Source organism: Danio aesculapii, chromosome 3 (assembly GCF_903798145.1).
Source record: "Danio aesculapii chromosome 3, fDanAes4.1, whole genome shotgun sequence".
In the NCBI taxonomy this organism is placed as follows: Eukaryota; Metazoa; Chordata; class Actinopteri; order Cypriniformes; family Danionidae; genus Danio; species Danio aesculapii.
In genome coordinates, this window is record NC_079437.1 from 2,116,106 (window position 1) to 2,136,105 (window position 20,000).

General features: G+C 36.4%; 1 protein-coding gene across 1 annotated transcript in view; it reads left to right on the forward strand.

Annotated features, from left to right (window-relative positions):
* LOC130220640 (RNA binding protein fox-1 homolog 3) overlaps window positions 1–20,000 on the forward strand; it is a 78,720-nt gene that overhangs the window by 17,083 nt on the left and 41,637 nt on the right. Inside the window, exons 2-5 of the mRNA XM_056452859.1 lie at window positions 4,446–4,499; window positions 11,549–11,641; window positions 12,960–13,020; window positions 13,204–13,257. Of these exons, the coding sequence (XP_056308834.1) occupies window positions 4,446–4,499; window positions 11,549–11,641; window positions 12,960–13,020; window positions 13,204–13,257 (262 nt within the window). The remainder of the gene's footprint in view (window positions 1–4,445; window positions 4,500–11,548; window positions 11,642–12,959; window positions 13,021–13,203; window positions 13,258–20,000) is intronic.

The window sequence follows — 20,000 nt, forward strand, 5'->3', positions numbered from 1 at the left end:
CCTGCTGGGCAATAGCTAAATGCACTACAGAATGTTACGTTTACACACATCCACAAATGACATGTAAATGCATCAGCTTTTTACAGCGTAATACTCTTGAGTAATTTTGAAAGGTCTACTTTTTACTCATACTTTGAGTAATATTTACCACAGATACTTTTACTCTACTTGTACTACATTTTTAAGAAAGTAATAGTACTTTTGCTTAAGTATGATTTTTCAGTACTCTTTCCTCCACCGTGCAAGAGTCAATAACTTGCATGTTATGTGTAAGACATTATCATCCTATTAGACCGGTCTTCAGAAACTAATTCCCAAATTATTCCCAACTGCAAATCTCCCCCCAAAAGCGACGACTTTGTTGACAAGTTTGTGGGCGTTCAAGTGGTTTCAGTCATGTGATTTGAGTTTGAATGACAGGAAGGAATTCATTTGTTTCATATAGATTGCAAAACCAGAGAATGTTTGTTTTCAAGTGTAGTTGGTTTATTTAAAGGTAGAGATTTAAAGCTTTATGTAGAAATATTTTGCATGTCTTTGAGGCAAGTATCCGCTAAGATTTCACACTGTAAAATATTTTTGCTGCCTTACATTTTTTAGTTGAATAAAATGAAATTTTCTAGTCATCTTAACTTACATCGATCAAACTGACTAAAAATATAAAGTTAAACTTTGTATTCATTCATTCATTCATTTTCTTTTCGGGTTAGTCCCTTTATTAATTTGGGGTCGCCACAGCGGAATCAACCACCAACTTATCCAGCATATGCTTTTAAGCAGCGAATGCCCTTCCAGCCGCAACCCATCACTGGGAAACATCCAAACACACTCATTCACACACACACTCATACACTACGGTCAATTTTAGCATACCCAATTCACCTGTACCACATGTCTTTGGACTTGTGGGCGAAAACGGAGCACCCAGAGGAAACCCACGCGAACACGGGGAGAGCATGCAAACTCCACACAGAAACGACAACTGACCTAGCCGATGCTCAAACCAGCAACCTTCTTGCTGTGAGGTGAATGTGCTACCCACTGAGCCACCGCATCGCCATTACACTTTGTATAATAAAAAAGTTGAAACCTGAGTAACTTATAAAAATAAGTTTAAGCAACATAAAAATGTGTTGCCTTGACTTTTATCATTCTTTTTTTTTACAGTAGAGTGTGTTTGCTGACATCAGAGAGTTCACAACACTGAAGCTGCAGAAACAGTCTTAAACACATGTCTGTACTGAGCCCCTCCCCCAGAGAATTGGTAGTCTAAAGTGATCGACCTTCCTAGAGTGTCCATATTGACCCTTGCAAGTTTCTCCATTCAAAACTATGAGTGACACCTCTCCTATAACCTATAGTTTTTGTCAGACCTCATAATTTATAATATCAAAATGAGTCGAATCAGGGATCCAAATAATCTTATCCCACAGCTGTCTGGAATACTTGATTTTGATTGGTTGGTTGCATTTTTCCCTAGTTAACAACCACTGAAACTAATAACGAAGCCTCATTCTGTAACTTAAAAACATTTTAAACGTGAATAGGTGTGTTTTCCCCAGATAATAACCACTGAAACAAGCAACACAAGCTCATTCTGTAACTTAAAATATCTGGAACATCACTGAATAGGTTTAGATCTATCTATATGATGACGCCAATGTTTTTGACTGTTTGGCGCCATCTTGTGACTAAACAAAACTTAGGTTAGTTCAGCCATTTTCATTTCTGTCAGCTTTGCGTTTAATTGAAGAATTACTGAACTGTTATTGTATAGAACAATATTTTGTCGAATGTTTATATGTTGTGGTAAGTAGCAATATGATAAGCTGGATAAAGTACATCCAGGCGGTTGTTTTCGTAGAATAAAGCCCTTCAGTTTTATATAACAGTGCTCCTCTTCGAGTTAGGCTGTCGCTAAACCTGTCAGGCTTTATTCTGTAACTACAACGGCCTGGATGTACTGTATCCCTTAAATGTCACAGTAAATCTCACACAACAGACTTCTCGTGATGCTATAAGCCTCATACTGCAAACTTAAGAAACCCTCATCACATAGACATTAAGAAAAGTTCACATGAAAACTCTCATGTGATTCTCATTGGGAAAATGTGCCCTGGTGTGCATTCTTGAGAACCGAGAATATGTGCTTGCTGGTACACAACGTCTGCATTTTATGTCTAAAACGAGCACTATGGGGCAGTGCCACTGACAGTTTACCAATTTTTAGTCGTCCATTTTTGCAGTGATGTATACAGCGCCCTCTTGTGGATTTATGAGAAATGGCATGTATGACAAAACATGCTCAAGTAACATATTTGAGATTGCCCAAAATATACATGGCGCCCTCTAGTGGATTTGTGAAAATAAAAACTGCAAGAAGACATAGTCCAGGGTACATATTTGTCAGTTCTCAAAAATATAGCCCTGGGATTATATTTCCAATGAGCCTGGATTGGATAGACCTCACTTAACGAAAAAAAAAGGTCACACCACAGGCTTCTCACAAGAAAGCAAATGCCAGAGACTGCTCAGAGACTCTTAAAAATGCTTCAGAATATGATAACAGCAACAGAATTGCAAAAGGATTTTTTTTACCAATCTAAACTTGTGAAAAAAAAACAATGTTTTTGTCAAGTTTTTATGTGTTATGGCAAGTTGCTTTGTAATAAGCTGGATAAAGTACATCCAGGCGGTTGTTTTCACAGAATAAAGCTCTTCAGTCTTATTCTGCAGTCCTCCGCTTCACGTCAGACTGTCGATAAACTTGTCAGGCTTTATTCTGTAATTACAACCACCTGGATATACTTTAAACCTTAAATATAACAGTAAATCTTACACAATAGACTTCTCATGATGTTATAAACCTCAAACAGCTAACTTAACCCTCATCACATAGACATTAAGTTCACATGAAAACTCTCATCTGATTCTCATTGGGAAAATGTGCCCTAGTGTACATTTTTGAGAACTGAGAAATATTTGCTTGCTGGTACACAATGGCTGCATTTTATGTCTAAAGCGAGCACTATGGTGCGGTGCCACTGACAGTTTACCAATTTATGCAGTAATGTATACAGCACCCTCTGGTGGATTTACTAGAAATGGCACGTATAAGAAAACATGCTCAAGTAACGTATTTGAGATTGCCCAGTATCTACATGGCGCCCTCTAGTGGATTTGTGAAAATAAAAACTGCAAGAAGACGTAGTCCAGGGTGTATATTTGTCAGTTCTCAAAAACATAGCTCTGGGATTATATTTCCAATGAGCCTGGGTTGGATAGACCTCACTTAAAGAAAAAAAAGCTCACATCACAGGCTTCTCTTGAGAAAGCTCATGCCAGAGACTGCTCAAAGATGCTTAAAATGCTTCAGAATATGATAACAGCAACAGAATTGCGAAAGGATTTTTTTGGCAGTCTAAATTTGTGAAAAAGAACAATGTTTTTGTCAAGTTTTTATGTGTTATGGCAAGTTGCTTTGTAATAAGCTGGATAAAGTACATCCAGGCGGTTGTTTTCACAGAATAAAGCTCTTCAGTCTTATTCTGCAGTCCTCCGCTTCACGTCAGACTGTCGATAAACTTGTCAGGCATTATTCTGTAATTACAACCACCTGGATATACTTTATCACAGTAAATCTCACACAACAGACTTCTCATGATGTTATAAACCGCACACTGCTAACTTAATAAACCCTCATCACATAGACATTAGGTTCACATGAAAACTCTCATCTGATTCTCATTGGGAAAATGTGCCCTAGTGTACATTTTTGAGAACTGAGAAATATGTGCTTGCTGGTACACAATGGCTGCATTTTATGTCTAAAGCGAGCACTATGGTGCGGTGCCACTGACAGTTTACCAATTTATGCAGTAATGTATACAGCGCCCTCTGGTGGATTTACTAGAAACGGCACGTATGAGAAAACATGCTCAAGTAACGAATTTGAGATTGCCCAGTATATACATGGCGCCTTCTAGTGGATTTGTGAAAATAAAAACTGCAAGAAGACGTAGTCCAGGGTGTATATTTGTCAGTTCTCAAAAACATAGCTCTGGGATTATATTTCCAATGAGCCTGGGTTGGATAGACCTCACTTAAAGAAAAAAAAATCTCACATCACAGGCTTCTCTTGAGAAAGCTCATGCCAGAGACTGCTCAGAGACGCTTAATAATGCTTCAGAATAAGATAACAGCAACAGAACTGTGAAATATTTTTTTTTGCCAATCTAAACTTGTGAAAAAGTTCTGTTATGAAGCCTAAAGTGGGAGACATCTAACATGTCCTGTGTGTTCTGTAATTTCCATGATCTTATTATTTGATCCCAGGTTTCAAGCTCCACTTTCTCATGGACACAGAGGCTCCTAATCGATTTATCTCTCTCTTTCTTATTCCCATCTTCATCTCGCTTTTCCTCTCGCTCTCTCTTTCTCTGCAGCAATTCGGGAAGATCTTAGACGTGGAGATTATCTTTAATGAAAGAGGATCAAAGGTATGAATGATGCTTGCTTTCTTCTCCTCTCCGTTTGTGTAGCCACGATCTGCTTCCTTCTCTTCTGAACTCTTTATTGGCTTAGAGACGGCGGTTTGATCCTCCTCGAGCCAGATTAAAGACTATAAAGTCAAAGAACAAAACAGACATGACAGTGCACATAATCAGAGCAGGGGTCAGGCGTCTCACGGCTCACACCGCTTCATGCTTAATCCACTGTTTGCTGCTGAGTCTTTGCTTGGCTTGTATGTGTGAACGTTATTCAGGTGATGTCAATAAATCTGCTGTTTTCCTTCCAAGGCCTTTTCAATATGTTCAGATCAAGTTAAAGTCATATAGAAAGATGAGTGAGAGTCAGATTGACCGTTTCTGATGTTGGATTTGTTTTTGAAAATAATTTAGTAGTGTTTAGCTTCCAGTAGTCCTACATTTTCAAACTAATTCACCTACAATAAAGATTAAAGTAATTGTTTTTATTGGCAAAGGGATAGCTCACCCAAAAATGAAACTTTACTCACAGTTTGCTTACCCTCAAGGAGTTCTAAAGCTTTATGAGTTTCTTCTGTTGAACACAAAAGAAGATACTTTGAAGAATGTTTGTAACTATTAACTTGCATAGTAGGAAAAACAAATACTATGGAAGTCAACACCCAGCAGGCACACAACATCATAAGACATTAATATTAGGTTAGATTTAGGTCATGACGTCAGGTGACGAAAATTCAATGTCTAGCCAGCATCTAAGGCATACCTATCAACCCCCCATTTTTCCCGGGATTCTCCCGTATTTTACAGTTCTATCCCACTATCATCCCGCAAAGGTATTATACCGTATTTCTCCGGTATTTTCAGTCTTTCTCTGAAGGGTGGCAAATAAACATTAAAGAGCCGAGCCTCCCTACGCGCAACCCATACCGCCGAACCACCAGGGGCCGCCCCTTGCTCTTAAATGTGAGTCTGTTCCGTGCTTTCGCTTTGTTTAGACATGAAAACACTTAGAAATAAATTTAAAAATGGCGCGATTCATTTCATTTTCATTACAGATGCTGTCTCCCCTTCATATGTAATCCTCAAAACAGTCATAGTGTGACACTCCATAGTGATAAACAGACGCTATTTCCCAAACGGATTATGTACACGCGATTTGAAGTGGAGTGAAACTCTGGGTTTTGGGTGTGTGTTTAAACAGACATCTACACATAATTAATGATATCTAAAGATGTCGATCTTGGGTGTTTTTTTTTTTTCCCAAACACAACTAATTTCGTCCTAAATGAACGAAAAAAGTTAGGAGACAATCGAAAGCTTTCATTATAACGTTAGATCTGTGCATTTTTAAAATGAAACCTGTTATGGTGGGTATATCCCTTATTTTCATATCCCAATGTTGACAGGTATGATCTAAGGACAACGTTATTTTGACGTCCAATAACAACGTCAAATTACGTTGATATTTGGTTAATTTTAGGTTGTGTTGGAAAGTGACTAAAATCCAACGTCTGATAGATGTCATAGTGGTCATGTCCACACAACATCAAGGTGTAACATGATTACACATTGATATTTGGTTGATTTTAGGATGGACGTTGGACATTGACGTCAGCCTTACGTTGGGTTCTAACGTCAACCCGATTTTCATTTCCAAACAAAAATGTCCCCATCACGTTGGGGTACAACGTCAATATGACGTCATGTTGATGTCCTGTGCCTGCAAGGTGGTTACAGGTTTGCAACATTTTTCAGTTGTTTGTGGTAAACAGAAAAAAGAAACAAAGGTTTGTGACAAGGTTGAGTAAATGATGACAGAAATTTCAGTTTTGGGTGACCTATCAGTTTAACTCCATGTAAATTAAAATGGGTGAAATCTGTTCAAATATTAATTGTGGAAATTGCACTTGTCGCCTTGGCAGCTGACAGAAAGTGCCAACTTGTACAATTTGACAAGTGGAAATGCGTTAAAAAATGAAACTGAACTTAAACTCATATGGAAATTTGTTTTTTATTAAAAGAATAAAAATGGCACATTTTGGCACAAAACAACACATAAAAAATACACAATGAAGTAAATTTAAGCATTCTAAATGTTATGTAAAAATAAATACTATGTAATTGAAATTTGAATGCCAAAAATGTTTGGGATAGATTGTAATATTAAGCAAATAAAGAGCTTTAAACCTATTTTTACACCAAGTCAACATGCTTTAAACAAACAAACAAACACAACTATAAAAGAAAAATTGTCATTTTCATCTGGGTTTTCAGCAGAAGTATTAAAGAAAACTTTTGAAATCGGATTATTTATTGTGAACTTTTATGTTTAAACTCGTAGTCTGACCAAAAAAACATGAGATGTTAAAGGCAAAGCACATAATCAAAAAAGCATCCAAAATGTCCCTTTTGATTTATTGATTTGTTGTAAGTAATCCTTGATTTATTGCACTTTATATTTCGCATTCTCAGTTACAATTCTAAATTCTCAGTTACAAGTTACTTACAATATATATCTTTAAACAATTTTTTTGTCGTTCACCTCAGTGACACTTACATATACCAAACTAAACAGTTCTAATCAGAGCTATATTCTTAATGTTTTTACTGTAGAGTTTTTATTTAAGAAAGGTCGATTCATACAATACTTCCGTAGATTTATATTACAATACATTTCATGTGTTTTTTCTATTAAATTTTTTTTTTCTCCACTTCAGTGTCACCAACATACACCAAACTTAACAGTTTTAATCATATCTGTATTCTAAGGGATTTTACTGTGGGTTTTGTTCATACATGATTTTGTCTGATTTCTACAACATTGTATTCCCCAAATAACCCATTGGTCAATATTCAATTCAATTCATCTTTATGTCTATAGCGTTTTTACAATTTAGATTGGATCAAAGCAGCCTAACAAAGTAGTTCTAGTAAATTGAAACTGTCAGTCCAGTTTTCAGAGTTGAAAATCAGTTAAGTTCAGTTCATTGTGATTTAAGTTTCTCTGCTGAAAGTCCAAACACTGAAGAGCAGATCCATCGATGCGCAGCTCCACAAGTCCCAAGTTATTCCTTCAGTAAAAATATTTAGCTCTAATATATGAGCAAAATGCAATCCAAATTTAGATTCAGATTCTGTTCTGGATGTTGCGTGTATTTTAAAAATAAAATCTCAGGGGTTTAAAGGTATGTCAACATTTCAAATATTCATATGTCCAAATGATTTATGCAGTATTTCTGTAGATTTCTATTACAAAACATAGGTAATGTGTATTTCAACAGTTTTATTTTCTACTCAAGTATTTAACCCACAGTATTTACATATTTAAACTGAAATACATAATGTATAAAGTAAATTGACTCAAAATTCCTTTTTTTATTTAAAAATATATCTCACATATAAATATACAATACAGTGTTACTCTACTTAATCTGTAGTGTGTTGATTTGAAACACTGAAAGTGAACATGCAGGTTTTATCCGGCAGTCAGTGTGTGTGGATGGTGTGTGATAATTCCTCCGTCCCCGACAGCTAGATAAGATGAAGATGACACCGCTTTCTGCACAAGCAACCATTCACTGCGGTGTGCCCTACAAAGCCCATTACCCATGATGCCTTGCTGTCCCCACCACCCAGTGTGGCTGTATAATGAACCCCCCAGCCCATTAATAAACAATCTATTTTCTAAGAAGCATCCATTTGCATTCAATATGTTTGTCCCTTTTGAAAAATGGGCTGTCTTTTTTACCCCTGCGTGTAAGCTAATTATTGCATGATAAAACAGCGGAGGAGAGAAGACGCGGTCATGTGAGATGTCCACGGGATTCATTCGGCCCTCTGTTGATCTTTTATCTGTCTGATGGATATTTTTGTAAAGCAGAAGGTGCTGATGTTCCTGTGTGAAAGTCTCTTGTGTTTATTGAGCCTTTGGGCTGATTGAAGAGCTTTCCGTATTACACAAACACTGTTTTGCAGTCAATCATTTGTAGCTCCGCCCCCTCTTGATTACTATTGGCCGCCGAGTCATCATGATGAACACAGATCATCTTTTTGTCGTTTAAAGGAACAGTTCAATCAAAATGAAAATGCGTTTCATTCACATGTGTTTCTTTCTTCTGTTGAATACAGAAGATGTTTTGAAAAATGTTTCAAAAAATTGATATCGTATTTGTTTTTGCTACTATGGAAGTCAATGCAAAGGGCTTTTTTCAAAGTATGTTTTTTTGTGCTTGGGTAAATGGTGAGTAAAATAGCTTATAGTTTGTTTAATTAGCTGAATATAGCTGCCTGGTGCTGTTGTAAATGTGAATAAACTGTATTAAAAAACTTTCAATAAATAAAATATATATTTTTTAAATAAATATATAAACATTTTGTACTGTATATTAACATTTCATAAAGTATGAAAAATATTTAAGTATTTAAACTACAATATTTAAGTATTTAAACTGCAATACTAATGTTTTAAATACATTTTATTAGTATGTATTTTTCTCCACTTCATTGTCACTTTAATACACCAACCTTAACAATTTTGTTCATATCTGTATTTTGAGTGATTTTACTGCAGGATTTGGTCATATATTATTTTGCCCGATTTATACAGTATAATTTCTGTAGATTACAACTTCAATACATACTGTATATTTTGTTAACATTAGTTTTTTTGCCACTTCAGTGTCACGTAAATACACCAAACTTAACAGTTTTGTTCATATCTATATTCTGAAGGATTTTACTGTGGGGATTGTTCAAATCTTGTTTTACCTGATTTATACAGTATTGTTTCTATAGATTACAACTACACTACATACTGTACTATATATTTTAATAAAATTAGATTTTTTTTTCACTTCAGTGTCATTCACTCATCCCAAACTTAACAGTTTTGTTCATATCTATATTCTGAAGGATTTTACTGTGCGGATTGTTCAAATCTTGTTTTACCTGATTTATACAGTATTGTTTCTATAGATTACAACTACACTACATACTGTACTATATATTTTAATAAAATCACATTTTTTTTTACTTCAGTGTCATTCACTCATCCCAAACTTAACAGTTTTATTCATATCTATTTTCTGAAGGATTGTACTGTGGGATTTGTACATATATTGTTTTACCTGATTTATGCCGTATTAATTCTATAGGTTACAACTGCACTACATACTGTAAATTTTAATAATATTTGATTTTTCTCCACTTCAGTGTCACTTACAGACACCAACTTTAACCGTTTTATTCATGCCTTTATTCTAGAGGATTGTAGTGTGGGGTTTTTTTATATATAAATATTTTTACCTAATTTATACAGTATCATTTCTATACATTACAATTACAATACATACAGTATATTTTAATTAAATGAGATTTTTCTCCTCTTCAGTGTCAATCACTCACTCCAACCTTAACTGTTTTATTCATATCTATATTCTGAAAGATTGGACTGTGGCATTTGTTCAAATATTGTTGTACCTGATTTATACAGTATTATTTCTATAGATTACAACTACAATACAGAGTGTAATATTTTGACTTTTTTTCCACTTCAGTGTCACTCACTCCCATCAAACTTAACAGTTTTATTCATATCTGTTTTCTAAAGGATTGTACTGTGGGATTTGTACATATATTGTTTTACCTGATTTATGCTGTATTAATTCTATAGGTTACAACAGCACTACATACTGTACATTTTAATAAAATTAGATTTTTCTCCACTTCAGTGTCACTTACAGACACCAAATTTAACAGTTTTATTCATATCTATATTCAGAAGGATTTCACTGTGGGGTTTGTTTATATTTCACTTTACCTGATTTATACCGTATTATTTATATAAATTGCAGCTACAATAAATAGTGTATTTTATTAAATCTTGATTTTCTCCACTTCAGTGTTACTTACATACACCAAACTTAACAGTCTTATTCATGTCTATATTTTGAAGGATTTTACTGTGGGGATTGTTCATAAATTGTTTTACCTAATTTTTACAGTATCCGTTCTCTAGATTACAACTACAAAACTTAATGTATATTTTATTAAAATTAGAAAAAATTCCACTTCAGTGTCACTCACTCACACCAATCTTAACAGCTTTATTCATATCTATGTACTGCATTTTTTTACTGTGGGGTTTGTTGATATATTGTTATACCTGATGTATATATTATTATTTATGTGTATTACAGCTATGGTAAATACTTAATTTTGTTAAAATGAGATTTTTCTCCACTTCAGTGTCACTCTCTCACATCAAACTTACCAGTTTTATTCAGATCTATATTCTGAAGGATTGTACTGTGGGATTTGGTGATAGATTGTTTTACCTGATTTATGCAGTATTATTTCTATAGATTACAACTACAATACAGAGTGTAATATTTATAACAACTTTTTTTTTTTACACTTCAGTGTCACTCACTCCCACCAAAATTAACAGTTTTATTCATGTCTATACTCTGAAGGATTTTACTGTGGGATTTGTTTGTATATTGTTTTACTTGATTTATACAGTATTATTTATATAAATTGCAACTACAATACATAGTGATCAAGATTTAATAAAATAATGATAAAATAAAATATAAAATAATCTGGATTTTTCTCCGCTTCAGTGTCACTTACATACTTCAAACTTAACAGTTTTATTCATGCCTATATTCTAAAGGATTTTACTGTGGTGTTTGTTAATATATTGTTTTACCTGATGTATTCATTACCTGATGTATCCCTCATTTCAGCAGATGAACTTTTAATTTTCTAAAAACCTGATAGTTTGCAAATATGTAAATAGTTTAAACATTTCACATTTGCGACCCTTTGGAATGACACTTTTATAGGGATTAGGCCCTAAGAAGTGTTATTTCTGCCAATACCATGACCTAAATCGACCACTTTACAGGCAGGCTGTGTGTTTGTGCTGTTTTTTCTCTTCTGGTGTGTAACTGTATTGTGTTCTGTGAGGTGTTGCTCCTTCTGTGATCTCCTGACTTTCTCCAAACCTCTTTTCACCGCTGTTTCTCTCTCTCCCTGCTTCCCTTCATGCCACGCAGGGCTTTGGCTTTGTAACTTTTGAAACGAGTGCAGATGCAGATCGCGCACGGGAGAAACTTAACGGTACAATCGTAGAAGGACGTAAAATCGAGGTGCTTTCCTTTTTTTCCCCTTTCTCTCCGTCCTCCTTTCCTGCCCTGCTGACCTCATTTCCTGAACTCATCCTGCAGTTTCTGAGCATCTGCACGATACCTGACCGACTGTGTGTATGTGTGTTACATCTTTGAGAAATATTCGGGGTTATATCAAGCTGATATGCTCTATTGACAACTTCTATGATAAAATAATAATACTAAGAAGAATTTCGTTTAAAATGTGTTCAAGCCATATTTCACCTGAATCACATGAAAGAAAAATAATATGGTACACTAAAAAATTATGGGTTGTCACAACCCAAATACTAGTTCAAATGTAGAGAAGCCCAACATTGGGTAGATTATTTAAATTAAATTTAAATTACACTTTTAACCCAATAGTTTTTAGAGTGTATGCATCAATAATGTATTAAGAGAACGTAAATTCTCAAATTAATATATTGTTTTACCTGATTTATACAATATTACTTCTATAGATTACAACTACAATACATACTGTACATTTGATCGTATTTTATAGAATATATTTTATGTAAATAAATAAATACTTTGTCCTTAAAATGGTGTTTTAAAAATTAAAAACTGCTTTTATTCTAGCCGAAATAAAACAAATAAGACTTTCCCCTGAAGAAAAAACATTATCAGACATACTGTGAAAATTTCCTTGCTCTGTTAAACATCATTTGGGAAATATTTAAAAAAAGACAAAAAAAATTCAAAGAATGGCTAATAATTCTGACTTCAACTGTATATATATTTACATAAAATTAATTATAATAATAATTATTATTATATTTATTTATTTATTTTTAAACTAAGAAACGGCTTTATAAACAGTATCAGTTATTGTGAAAAATGACCCAGAATATTTCTTGAATTGATCTCTGAGAGGCGTTTAATTAGTTGGTTCTGAATTTGTGCTGATGCTTTAAAATATTCATCATCTTCATCTTTCACTGGATAACGTACAAGCAATTTAAAACGCATTTAAATTCATAAGATGTCATGAGTTTTTTGCTTTGTCATTCATGAGATAATTCTGGGATATTTTGGTTTCCATTACCTATGTAAGTCATCGATTCAAACTGTCATTAAAGCACCGCAAAATGTAGGAATTCTGCCAAATATTTGCATATGCAAACTTTTATTTTGTAAAAAGCGGTGTGCATGACTGAAGTGATGCACTGTGGAAAATGATTGAATCATCTGAGAGATATTCATGCATGTTTTGCATGAGCGCAAGTTTTCCTGCATGGGTTTTTAGATGTATGTTCCCGCAGTGCACTCACATCTCTCTCTATCTTTACTCTCTCAGGTGAACAACGCCACGGCGAGAGTGATGACGAATAAGAAAGTAGTAAACCCGTACACAAACAGTAAGAGCCTATAAATCTCCTCAGCATGACTAAACGGCCGTCACCTGCTTGCCTCAGCATTTACAGCTGGTGAACGCTTCTGACTCTCACTGACAGATGTTGTTTTAACCCCAGCGGGATCTATTAAAGTACACGCTCAAGTGTTTGCCTGGATATTTCCATCTCTGTCCTGTGTTTCTGCAGGCTGGAAGCTCAACCCAGTTGTAGGAGCCGTTTACGCACCAGAGCTCTACGCAGGTGAGGACTCGCACATCTGTTCACGCCAGTGTTCATTTTGAGGTCACATTTTGTTTAGGTTTTAGTCTTGGTCTTAATGCCATTTACCTTTTAGTCTTAATTCATTGTCGTTTCAGTCGACTATATCTACTCTAGAGTACAATCTAACCAGGTTGGAATGGTCACATGTTAATTATGCATATCCACAATTATGTCGTCTTTCACTCATGGTTGCTAGGTGTCACTAATATTTTCCAATTGGTTGCTAGGTTGATTTACAGGTTGCTAGTATACACTTTTTAGATGCTAGGTTGTTATAACTGGTTGTTAGGGGTTCTGGGGTGTTGCTAAGATGTTTTGGCTGGTTGCTTCAGGCTGGGATGTTGCTAATGTGTACTGCTAAGGTCTTCCTCGTTTGCTGGTGCTAGGTTTCACTTGTGTTTTCCAATTTGTTGATATGTTGTGCTACTGGTTGCTAGTATAAACTTTTTGGATGCTAGAGGGTTCTATCTGGTGGTGTTTGTTGCTGGATGCTAGGGTGTTGTGCTGGATATGGTTGCTAGGGTATTGCTAGGATGTTTTAGGTTTTTTAGGGTGTTCTGGGTTGTTGCTAAGATATTTTGGCTGGTTGCTATGCTGATCTAGTTAGTTGCTGAGATGTTGCTAACGTGTACTATTTGGTTTCTAAGGTCTTCCTCTCTTGCTGGTTGCTAGGTGTCACTAATATTTTCGTATTTGTTGATATGTTGTGCTACTGGTTGCTAGTATAAACATTTCGGATACTAGAGAGTTCTATCTGGTTGTTAGGGTGTGCTCCTGTAGCTGGTTGCTAGGATGTTGGACTGCATATGGATGCTAGGGTGTTGCTAGGATGTTTTGGCCAGTTTCAACAGTGTTATAGTTGGTTGCTAGGATAGCTGCTATTGTGTACTGTTTGATTGCTAAGGTCATCCACTCTTGCTGGATGCTAGGTGTCAATAAGGATTTCCAACTGGTTGCTTGGTTGTTTTACTGTTACTGGCTGCTAGGACGCCCTTATTAGTTTTAGTTGCTAGTGAGTTCTAGCTGGTTATTAGGGTGTTCTTACTGTAGCTGGTTGCTAGGTGTCACTAAGATTTTCTAACTAGTTGCTTGGTTGTTGTACTGTTGCTGCTAGTATACACTTTTTGAATGCTAGAGAGTTATATCTGGTTGTTAAGGTGTTTTTCTGTAGCTGGTTGCTGGGATGTTTAACTGGATATGTTTGCTAGTGTGTTGCTAGGATGTTTTGGCCGGTTGGCCGTGTTCTAGTTGGTTGCTAGGATAACTGCAAATGTGTACTGTTTGGTTGCTAAGGTCTTCCAATCTTGCTGGTTGCTAGGTGTCACTAATATTTTTCAACTGATTGATAAGTTGTTCTACTGGTTGCTAATATACTCTTTTTGAATGTGAGAGAATCTTTCTGGTTGTTAGTGTGTTCTTCTGTAACTGGTTGCTAGGATGTTGAGCTGGATATGGTTGCTATGGTGTTGCTAGGATATTTTGTCTGATTGCCACAATGTTTTACTTAGTTGCTAGGATGGCTGCTAATGTTTACTGTTTGGTTGTTAAGGTTTTTCACACTAACTGGTTGGTAGGTGTCACATTTCCGACTGGTTGCTAGATTGTTCTACTGTTACTGGTTGCTGGGAGGATTCTTTTAGTTGTAGTTGTAGTTTTAGCTGGCTGTTAGGGTGTTCTACTGTAACTTGTTGCTAGGTGTCATACTGTAGCTAGTTGCTAGGATGTAGAACTGGATATGGGCGCAAGGATGTTGCTAGGATGTTCTACACTGTTGCTACAGTGTTCTTGTTAGTTGCTAGGATGCTGCTAATTTTTTCTGTTTTGTTGCTAAGGTCTTCCTCTCTCGCTGGTTGCTAGGTGTCACTAAGATTTTCCACCTAGTTGCTAGGTTGTTCTATTGTTGCTGCTAGTATACTCTTTTTGGATGTTAGAGAGTTCTATTAGGTTGTTAGGGTGTTCTCCTGTAGTTGTTTGCTGAGATGTTACTAATCTGTACTGTTTGGTTGCTAAGGTTTTCCACTCTTGCTGGTTGCTAGGTGTCACTAATATTTTCCAATTGATTGATATGTTGTGCTACTGGTTGCTAGTATACACTTTTTGGATGCTAGCGTGGCCCATCTGGTTGTTAGTATGTTGTTATTTCGCTGGATGTTGGACTGGATATGGTCGCTAGGGTGTTGCTAGGATGTTTTGACTGGTTTCAACAGTGTTCTAGTTGGTTGCTAGGATGGCTGCTAATGTGTAATGTTTGGTTTCTAAGGTCTTTCACTCTAACTTGATGCTAGGTGTCACTAAAGATTTCTAACTGGTTGCTTGGTTGTTCTACTGTTACTGGTTGCTAGGTTGCTTTTTTTAGTTGTAGTTGCTAGTGAGTTCTAGCTGGTTGTTTGGGTGTTCTACTGTAGCTGGTTGCGAGGTGTCATACTGTAACTTGTTAGTAGGATGTAATACTGGATATTGTTACTAGGGTGTTGATGTGATGTTTGGCTGGTTGCTACAGTGTTCTCTTTGGTTGATGGGATGCTGCTAATGTGTTCTGCTTGGTTGCTAAGGTCTTTCACTCTTGCTGGTTGCTAGGTGTCACTAGGATTTTCCAACTAGTTGCTAGGATGTTCTAATTTTTCAGCTAGCATTGGATGTTAGAGAGTTCTATCTGGTTGTAAGGGTGTTCTCCTGTAGCTGGTTGCTAGGATGTTGCACTGGATTATTTTGATAGGGTGTTGCTAGAATGTTTTGGCTGGTTGCTACAAAGATCTAGTTGGTTGCTGAGATGTTGCTATCGTGTACGGTTTGGTTGCTAAAGTCTTCCACTTTTGCTGGTTGCTAGGTTGTTAGTGTGTTATTCTGTAGCTGGATGCTAGGATGTTAGAATAGATATGTTCAATAGGGTGTTGCTAGGATGTTTTAGCTGGTCTCAAAAGTGTTCTAGTTGGTTGCTAGGATGGCTGCTAATGTGTAATGTTTGGTTGCTAAGGTCCTCCATTCTAGCTGGTTGCTAGGTATCATTAAGAATTTCTCACTGATTACTAGATTGTTTTACTGTTACTGGTTGCTAGGAGGATCCTTTTATACTTGTTGCTAGTGAGTTCTAGCTGGTTGTTAGGGGTTTATACTATAGCTAGTTGCTGGGTGTCATACTGTAGCTTGTTGGTAGGATGTTGTACTGGTTATTGTTGCTAGGGTTTTCTACAGTGTTCTAGTTGGTTGCTAGGATGCTGCTTATTTGTTCTGCTTTGTACTGTAGCTGGCTGCCAAGATGTTGTACTGTATAGGTTGCTAGGGTCTTGCCAGTATGTTTTTGCTGGTTGCCACAGTCTTCAAGATGGTTGTTAGGATTCTGCAAATTTGTTCTTTTTGGATACTAAGGTGTTTAACTCTAGTGGGCTACTAGGCGTTGCTATTTTTGTAGGTTTATTGTTAGGTTGTCCTACAGTTGCTGGTTGCTAGTATACACTTTTAGTTTGCTAGTGAGTTTTAACAGGTTGTTAGGGTGTTCTACTGTAGCTAGTTGCGAAGTGTCATAAAGTAGCTGGTTGCTAGAATGTTGTACTGGTTATGGTTGCAAGGGTGTTCAAAGGATGTTTTAGCTGGTTGCTACAGTTTTAGTTGGTTGCTAGGATGCTGCTATTGTGTTCTCTTTGGTTGCTAAGGTTTTAAACTTTAACCTGTTTGGTAGGTGTCACTAATATTTTCTGACTGGTTGCTAGGTTGTTCTATTTTAGCTGGCTGCTAGGATGCTCTGTTTGGATGCTAGTGAGTTCAAGCTGGTTGCTAGGATGTTGTACTGTAGCTGGTTGCTAGGTGTTCTTCTGTAGCTGTTTGCTAGTGTGTACTGCTAGCTAGTTGGTGTGATGTTGTTTTTGTTTTCTGTTTGATTCCTAAGGTCCTCCACTCTAGCTAGTTTCTAGATGTCACTATGATTTTTCGGACTGGTTGTTAGGTTGTTCTACTTTAGCTGGTTGTTAGGTTGTTCTACTTTAGTTTGTTGCTAGGGTGTTCAACTATAGCTGGTTGCTAGGGTGTTCTACTATAGCTGGTTTGTCAGGTCATTTTCATATCTGTTAGCTAGCTAGGATGTATAGTTGCTGTGTTTTGATTTGTATTTTTAGGATGGTTGCTAAGGTTCAGATTACTTAAAGGGATAGTTCATCCAAAGCTTGTCATCATTTACTTAACCTTCAGGTGTGACAAACCTGTCTGAGTTGAACACATAAGAAATTATTTTAAAAAAAATTAAAACTTTTAATTATTGACTTTCATAGTATTTGTTTTTGCTATGTCCTGTTTTTCTAACATTCTTCAAACTATCTTCTTTTGAGTTCAACAGAAACTCAAAAAGGTTTGGAACCACTTGAGGGTGAGTAAATAGGGAGTAAAGTTTCATTTCTGGGTGAACTATGCCTTTTAGTTTTTCTGCCTGTTTTCTGACTGGTTCCAAAGGTGTTTTGGTGCATTATGGGGGGTCCGTCCCAGCAGGGCTGATCTGGGGTTAAATGTCTTGCTCAGAGGCGCACTGCTGATGTCAGTAATTTTCCACTTTATGGAAGTGAACCCAAGACCGCTGTGTTAGCAGTCCTCAACCACCAATCCACCAGCACCCAATAAAAGCACTCATGCTAGCGTGTTATTAGTGAAACTAGATGCCACGTTGGCTTCCATTCTCAATAATAAAGCACACGCTATTGAACACATCATAACCGCTGTTTTAATTTATTGCAGTCAGATGGTGGTCGTATCATTAGCGCTGCTAGTTAGCTCTCGGCTCAATTTGATTAGCAGTCACGGATCACATTTCTTTTAAAACTCTTCAGTGTGCACAAATGAAGAATTCAGCGCAGAGTAATTGGCTTCAGTTCATTTTGCGCGCTCTGTTTTGAGTTCATTCTGATTTGCCCTCGAGTCTCAATGACTGTAAAAGTCTTTCATAAGGAAAATGAAATGGCATAGAGCTCAGCGGAGCCATATGCTAAACACAGCACAAACAAACTAATGCACCAGCACATATTAAAGCAGGAAGCATGATACCTGTTCCTCTAGATAACATTATATAATGTACATTATACATTCAGTATATCTATATCATATTGCAATATTGTAATGCTATTTAGATATATACAGATTTAGTAGTAATATTTAAGAAAATTGTGTTTGGTTGCTAAGGTCTTTCAATTTAGCTGGTTGCTAGGTGTCATTAAAATATTCTAACCGGTTGTTCTACTGTATCTGTTTGCTACGATTCTCTTTTTGGTTGCTAGTGAGTTCTAGCCAAGGTGTTTTAACTGGTTGTGCTACTGTAGCTGGTTGCTACGATTGTTTTTTTTTTTTGGTTGCGAGTGAGTTCTGGCTGGTTGTTGGGGTTATCTAGTGCAGCTTGTTGCTAGGATGTTGAATCTGTGTTCAGTTTTAAAGATGTGTGTAGACATAAAAAAACATGCCTGTTCTGTTTGGTTACTAAGGTCTTCCAATTTAGCTGCTTGCTAGATGTCAGTAAGATGTTCTAACTGGTCGTTCTACTGTAGCTGGTTGCTACTGTGCTCTTTTTGGTTGCTAGTGAGTTCTAGCTGGTTGTTAGGGTGTTCTGCTGCAGCTGGTTGCTAGGATGTTGAATCTGTGTTAAATTTTTAAAATGTGTGTGGATAAATATAAAAAAACAACTTGGCTATGTTTGGTTGCTAAGGTATTCAAATTTAGCTGGTTGCTAGGTGCCACTAAGATGTTCTAACTGGTTGTTCTACTGTAGCTGGTTGCTATGATGCTTTTTTGGTTGCTTGTCATTTCTAGCTGGTTGTTAGGGTGTTCTACTGCAGCTGGTTGCTAGGATGTTGAATTTGTGTTTAACTTTTAAAATGTGTGTTGATAATATAAAAATATCTATGCTATGTTTGGTTGCTAAAGTGTTTCAATTTGGCTTGTTGTTAGGTGTCATTAAAATGTTCTAACTGGTCGATCTACTGTAGCTGGTTGCTAGGTGTCGCTAAGATGTTCTAACTGGTCGATCTACTGTAGCTGTTGCTAGGTGTCATTAAGATGTTCTAACTGGTTGTTAGATTGTTCTACTGTGGATGGTTGCTACGATGCTTTTTTTTGGTGGCTAGTGAGTTCTAGCTGGTTGCTAGGATGTTCAATTATTTTTTAATTTTTAAAATGTGTGTTGATTAAAAAAAAGCAGTTGTGTTCTGTTTGGTTGCTAAGGTATTCTAATTTTGCTGGTTGCTAGGTGTCACCATGATGTTCTAACTGGTTGTTCTACTGTAGCTGGTTGCTACTGTGCAGTTTTTTGTTGCTAGTGAGTTCTAGCTTTTTGTTAGGCTGTTCTAGTGCAGCTGGTTGCTAGGATGTTCTACTGCTGCTGGTCGCTAGGATGTTCAATGCTTTTTAAATGTTTAAAATGTGTGTGGATGAATTTAAAAACATCTGTGTTCTGTTTGGTTGCTAAGGTATTCTGATTTAGCTGGTTGCTAGTCATTCTACTGTAGCCAGTTGCTAAGGGACACCTTTTGGTTGCTAGTGAGCTCTAGCTGGTTGTTAGGGTGTTCTACTGCAGCTGGTTGCTAGGGTGTTCGATTTTTAAAATGTGTGTAGATAAATATAAAGACATCTGTGCTATGTTTGGTTGCCAAGGTCTTCCAATTTAGCTGGTTGCTAGGGGCCACTAAAATGTTCTAACTGGTTGATCTACTGTAGCTTGTTATGTGCCACTAAGATGTTCTAACTGGTCGATC